We start from the raw sequence: 7,148 nt of genomic DNA on the forward strand, positions 1-7,148 counted from the left end.
TGATGAGTTCGGTTATGGGCTAATCGTTATCGTGGGGTTCTAACGGATTTATTTATGGATTTCTTTAGTTAATTTGTTTCGATACCTTAGTGTGTGGTGATTGTATGATATCCTAGTATTGGTTGTACTTATTCGTCTTATGAGCGTCGCGAACTTATAAGATAGCGTGTTAATCTCTATTTGATATGCATGATTCGTAGGTAATTTTAACTATCTTACTTACCCTATGTAATCATGATAGATAATTTGCACATTAAACATTATGTTGTCAAATTCTATAGACATATAGTGTCTCAATATAATTGGTGTATATTCAGCTTCTATCTCTTTTATGGATGTCTGGTAGTAGGGTTTCGTACAACAAAAGTTGGTGTTTACTAGTTCCGTGTTAAGAACAAAAAGGCTAATGAATGAAGTATTCAATAAAGTTAGAATCCCATGTTTGTGTCATACACGTTAATGAACCTTAATTCTCTTAGTTAATAATAGTTAGTATAATTTCGTAGTTATAAACAATCTCAACTTGTTATCATCTTAGCATTTAATAATAACCATACCATTGTTGTATAAGTGCATAAATTGAAGTTAATCTTAAAAGAGTCTATGTGGGAACGAACTAGAAATAATTCTATATTACTTGCGAACGTGTATACTTGCGTGTAATATTAGCGTGTGTTTTCGCCCTAACAATTGGATATCACTGGTTGTCAGATAAAGCTTAAGTTGTATCTGCAGCTTGCCTTTTGTTGTCTTGTAGTCCCTATTTGAGTACCCCCAGGCCTAAAGACCATAAGAATATGGGCATTGCAAAAAAACCGGCTAGATATTGGCATCAGAATACCTTTTTTCTTGTGTAATTATTTGTGATATCTGTACTAAATAGATTATGTATTTTCTGTACTGGAGTTTAATTTGCTTTTTTTTCTATTTTTTTTTATCATTATTAAGTACCTTTTTAGTTTTAGTAGCATAATTTTATAACTAATATTTTCTCTTCCCGTTAAATGTTCACAGTGGTCCAGCAAGATTCGGAAATCCTACGATAGCAAGGATAGAAAATCCTAAGATTCAGAGACTCTTGGCTATATACATCGAAGCTTGGCTAAGATTTGGAAATCCCAAGGATAGTTATGGATTTTAGTCATTCTAAATATAGTTTAGATATGATGAGTATAATTGGCCAATCGGATTAGTTAGATAATGTACGTAGATAGTCTCCATATTTGATGTCTTAAGGAGTTTGTTAGTTTGTTGGAAGGTTGATAATGATAAAAAAATTATGATTTCGATTTGGTTTTGTCTTTATTTAATTGGTAGATTTTTTTTGAATATGTTTTAAATTTAGCATTTGGTATTTTTAAGTGCATATAATACAATTAGGAGAGGATAATGTATAGTCAATAGACATCAGTTGAGATATACAACTTTTGGAAACTGATGTTACTGGTCCCAAGCATATCAGATCTAGTTAAGGAACTGATGTCTAATCAAACCTCTAACATCGGTTTACATTTACAGGCGATGTAAAAAGGTAACTTTGACATCAGTTTAATGTTCAAAAATGATGTTAATGCTGATATTTATCTGGTAAATTAAATGTCAAAGTTTATAATTAGATCATACTAAAGCTATATAGAAAAAGTTATAATGTAGTATTTGTTAAAAAAAATGGAGAATACACATCGGGTTTCTATTTGAAACCAATGTTAAAGCTGTTACCAGACATCGATCCACAACCGATGTCATAAGGGGGTACCTTTTTCTACACCCACATAGACATCGGTCAGGAAAACCTTTAACATCGATTTTTAGCCGATGTTTGTTGAAGGTTTTATCTAGTAGTGACAGTTCTCACTTGATCATATTGGTGTGCGAAGTTTGATTCTTCAGATTAATCTTTATTTGGTTCATCCCGTTACCGGAAAAAGTACAATTTAAAGGTTACAACTTGAACTATTGTTCAAAACTTGCAAGTTGGAGATGCTTTTTTAAATGTAATTTATTTTGAAAGTTGGCTATGAGTAAGAGAGGATAGAAAAATAACCTATTAGGCACCTTCCTTTGTGTGCTCTCCACCCCTGTAGATATTTATCATATTTGTAAATTGGATGTTCCACTTTAGGATGTGCTTAATCCTCTAAGCGCAAATAACACAGATTTAATAGAATTCATGTTACATAGAAAGAAAAAAATGAAAAAAGTACAATATAAAAAATGTTTAAACAAAACATCTATCTACTACGAGTTTTCAGGAATGGATATTTTGGGAATATTCTAGGCTGACAATAGTAGGTATTAACCGTTTCATATTCACTCTAACTGGAATGCATGACCCAAAATATCGACAAGATAAACATTTGGGAAAGGAGTATCCGAATTTATAAAAAATACACATTCCACAAATGCGTATCCTATTATATGCATTTCTGGAATGCGTATCGAGTATTTTCTTTTCAAAATTAATAAAGGATACGCATTCTCAAGATGCATATCCCTAATATTTATTTTTTATTTTTTTGTTTTTTCTTGTAAATGAAAGACACGCATGTGGGACATAAAAATGCGCATCTCCGGACACGCAAGTAAGACATATGTATCGGGTTAGTATTTAGGGTCGCCTACGATGATATTTGTGTATTTTGGACCATTATTTTTCTGAAATGGTAATTTAGGGCGACTCATTTGTATCTACTGTTACTGTAATAAAATTTATTTTAATTTACTTCATAACATATTTTTAAATGAATATATATATATATATATATATATATATTAAAATGCATGTATTTACCTTCTGTAAGTGAAATAAGAAAATTTTAAAGTAAACAAATATTTACTTCTTATTTCACTTTTCTAAAGAATTTACCTTATGTTATGACACCTTAAAATTTGGGTAATATACTGGAGGTAATTAAAGAGCAAAAAAATAATATACTAAATCCATTTTTATGCAAAAGTTACGGCTGGCTCATTGAGTCGAGTCGGTTACATTACATGTTTATATAATCCGTTTAAAACTGTCGTACATGTAAACAACAAATAATTCCTCCCCCTCCTTTTACAAACAGCAGCATGCAATTCGAAACCAAGATGAATCCCCGCCTGGTAATACATCTCTCCATCTTTTCTGTTGTAAATATATTAAAGTATAACCGTGATTTATTCTACTTACGTTCGATGTACTCTTTTGCAATAACTGTTTATGCGGTTGTTTACAAATTTCAAAAGCTTACTTAGTGTACGACGACGGCTAAGAATATAAAAACCACCGGAACGGTGCGTTGGTTTAACTATGACCGTCTTTCCTGCAGTGTAACTTAGTAGTCCGTAAATTTACAATATTATATTTAGATGATCAATTTTCACAAGTATTTTAGAGTAACTTATATGGTTTATTCCACTACTTTCACTTTTTAAATTAGATGCCTTCACTACAAATTTGCAATATTTATGATTACGCTTGCCTCCTTTTAGAAATTATTCTTCATGCATCTAAATCTTGCTTGAATTTGTTTTGTTTATTGAATGCAGGTTGTAATCTATCTTTGCTTATAATTAATTACACCCAGAGCCAAGAATATATTTCTGATGGGCCAGGTCATTAGTTGGTTGTTACTGTTTATGATCCTTCATGCACAATACTGTCTTTCCTTGGATTGGTACTTTTCTTGGAAAAATGCTGCTGATTCTAAAGGAGTTGTTTCTAAATTCTCCGGGGAACCTCTTCACAGTCACAAGGGAGTGGAACTACTAAAGAGTGCAAAGCAAATGTCAGTTTCTTCAAATTCGTGTTGGCAAAATGCCTATCAAAATCTGTTAGCACGGTGTTCTGAGATACTTGCTGCTGAAGAATATCGCTCTAGGCTTGCTTGGTATCTTAGTGATTGTTTTCAGAAGGATTCGGGGAGGTCTCCATTTCCTCATTGTGATTGGGAATCTTCCATGAAGACTTGTCTTCAAAAATTAGACGTGGATGCCCGTGACATTTATTTGGAGTTTTATGTTGAGACTAATTCAATCTGTCATCAGATACAGTTATGTTTCTTTGCATTACTCTGTTTCACTAATACAAGCATTGTCTGTGTACTTTGTTAATGGTTGTGATCTAATAATTTGAAATTGCGACAATGCATATCATGGTATATTGTTGTCAAGTTCAAGGCCTAACCTCCATCATTTTATCCAATAAAGATTATTTTCTATTATTTGCAGAGCGGACACTTTCAAACGAAACATGGAAAGATTAGTTACTGAACTTAAGATGGCATCTGAAATTGCAGAAAGTAAGATTGAAGATATTCAAGATCAAGCAGAACATCTGATAACAAGTTCGAAGAAAACTCAGGAATCCTTAGTCTCAATTGATTCTCATTCTGATCAACTGGCTCAGACATCAAAAAAAGTAGAAGATGAAGCCGGTTTTATAGTGAAACAAATGGAGGCTGTTCATGAGCAGTGTATAGGCATGACATCTTTTCAATTGGAATTTCTTAAAAGACAAGGGAATATGAAAGAGAGCACAGTGGAAGGGATAGAACTGCTTCATAATTCCTTTAATAATTTGAACCTCGAAGTAGACAAGTTTGAACTTGAAGCTCTTGAAATTGAGAATGCGATTGGCAAGATGGATGACGAAATGTCTTCAAAGATGAAATATCTTCAGAACAAAGCTGATAATATTGGCCACATAACTGCAATTTCTATAGGTGTTCAAAGTGAACTTCTAGAGGGACAATCTGATGCTCTTAAGGGTGTTCAGCACATGTCGAATTTTATGACTCAAGCACTTGAAGATAGCAGGTAAAGGGAAATTAATTTGCAAAATTAAAGGAAAAATATAGTGCCTTGTGTACATGTAAACATAAAAGTAAGTAAGTTAATTTGTATTACATTATTAGGAGAACTACAAAAAAGTTGTCTGAAATTGGTCATAAGCAACAGGAAGAGCTTTTTAGGCGGCAAGAACAGCTCAAACAAACTCATGCTCATCTGATACAGAACTCAAGGACTATATTAGCAGCTCAGGTTAGTGGACGATTTGATACATTCATTCTAAGTCAACTGAAGGTATTTATGTATAGCACTTTGTTAACCATACATATTTTATAGGAAGATTTTGAATCAAAGCAATCAGCTATGTTTCTAGCCATTGACAAGCTCTTTGCTTTACACAACCCCATTCTGCTCGAATCAAGTCCTATTAAAGCTTTTCTTGCGTACTCCCTATCAATCTTTATAATCTTTATGTTCACAAGTATGAAGCAGACGTACTGTGTAAGGCCTAGGCTTTATATAGGTGTGTGAACATTATTACAATGTATTACAAGTTTTAAAACCTTTGAGCTTAAGTATTGGCACTCAATTGTGAAACATCTTATTGTGGAATGTATTTCTGCAGGGTTATGTGCTGCATTCCTGTTTGAGTGTTTTGTCCCCAAGTATTTGACAGGTAACATTGGACAGCAAATGCAGTTTATAAGCGTGGCCAGATTAGTATTTTTGTTGCTTGCAACGACTCAGCTCCTATATACAATCTTTACATATAGGTAGAAGCATAACGATAGATATATAGTATAATTGTATCTCTAAATAATAGATGAAAAACAAGATTGTACTAATTAAGCGTGTTTGGGATTTAATTATGCAGAAACTATGAAGCACTCAACCACCAGATTCTTTTAACTTTAATTGAAAAAGTTAATGGCATGCATAGAAATAAAGAGTTGCCTTACAATGATAGAGGGATGATTAATTGGCCACTATGGGTATACACTGATTTAACAGAAGATGATGACAAATCAGAAGATCCAGATTATATTCCTGAAGAAGCTGGAGATTACTAAGAACAAATGCTTACAGGTGAATTCGAAGATTGTGACTCTTTGGAGTCTTTTAATTATTAATCTCAGTTACAATTTCTTGTAGGTTGAAATCAGTTTTTTTAGTACAGTTAGCTAATGTATATATTTCAAACACATCTATGAAAATCATTGGATTTAAGCCACCCACTTCTGATTTGTTGGTTTATTAGTAACATTGAGGGTTGTTTGGTGATGCATCCTGGGCTCTTCATATTTTTATCAGAGGTTATAATCTTTACAGAGGTCCCAGACACTAAAAAAAATTCAAATATAACAACACAAATTCTATTAGCACAGGGAAATCTGTTGGCAAAATAACCTGCCAACGGAATGACAACCAAAATGATCGGTTAAAGTTAACGTTGTTGGGAAATTAGTGTTTCACAACGGAATAACAACAGCCTAATAACAAAATTCTCAACAATAAACCAACTTACTTGGTAACGGAATATTTCATTGTTATCTTTAGTAACAGAATGACATCGAAATTTACGTTGATAAATTTTGGTAACATAATATTTTGTTGCTATCTTTAGTAATAGGATGACATCCAAATTTTCGGTGGTAAATTTTGGTAACAGAAAATTTCCTTGCTATCTTTGGTAATAGAATGCCATCAAAATTTCCCGCGTAGTTAAATTTAATGAATATTTGCTAACAGATTATCCATTGTAAATTTAATAACAATTTGCTAATGGCTTATATGTTTGGTGACTTGCTAACAGAATATCTGTTGTTAATTAAATTTAATAACAATTTTTTTACCATCGAAATCCAAACAAAATTATTATTCTAATTTTATTTCCCTAAACCTGTACATATTCAACAAAATACATATTCAATAAAAGATAACAAAAGATAGTTGTGTTTCATTGATGACAAACCATCATCTTGCAATACAAGATGAGCAAAAGATAGCAGATGAGCATAATGTTCTCCAAAATCTTACCATCTGCCCAAAAACTACATCATACCAAGATGTCAAATCCAAATGCAGAATTACCAAACCTAGTAGTTTTTAACTAGTACAAAAGCATGCGTTCATATTATATTGTGAGTTCCGTTAACATTTTGTTACTAATTTGCAACGGAATGATTTCCGTTATAAAATTCTGTTAGCATTATTGGAAACTCTTATAGGGAGACTAGGTACTATACATTGTGCATTACAAGTCAGATATGGTAATGAACTAATTCAATAGTAAATGCAACATTTGACACTCTTAACTTCTTAAGCATGTTACATTCATTCTTAAGGTCAAGCTTGGTGCGCAAGACCCCTGCATC

The 7,148-nt window shown here is 32.5% G+C and overlaps 1 protein-coding gene across 2 annotated transcripts; it reads left to right on the top strand.

The window, feature by feature from the left end:
• Positions 1 to 3,009: 3,009 nt before the first annotated feature.
• Positions 3,010 to 6,047, top strand: LOC141710856 (protein GAMETE EXPRESSED 1-like). 2 transcript variants are annotated; one of them, XM_074513370.1, is made up of 7 exons: positions 3,010 to 3,105; positions 3,532 to 4,034; positions 4,213 to 4,800; positions 4,899 to 5,025; positions 5,110 to 5,296; positions 5,399 to 5,546; positions 5,648 to 6,047. In XM_074513370.1, exons 2-7 carry the CDS (start codon positions 3,589 to 3,591, stop codon positions 5,841 to 5,843), a joined length of 1,692 nt encoding a protein of 563 aa, XP_074369471.1. In that variant the 5' UTR covers positions 3,010 to 3,105; positions 3,532 to 3,588; the 3' UTR covers positions 5,844 to 6,047. The 2 variants fall into 2 exon arrangements, with proteins under 2 accessions (XP_074369471.1, XP_074369472.1); XM_074513371.1 differs by having other exon boundaries at positions 5,399 to 5,449; positions 5,648 to 5,817.
• The last annotated feature ends 1,101 nt before the right edge of the window (positions 6,048 to 7,148 follow it).

The sequence above is a fragment of the Apium graveolens genome, chromosome 3 (assembly GCF_009905375.1).
Source record: "Apium graveolens cultivar Ventura chromosome 3, ASM990537v1, whole genome shotgun sequence".
Lineage (NCBI taxonomy): Eukaryota > Viridiplantae > Streptophyta > Magnoliopsida > Apiales > Apiaceae > Apium > Apium graveolens.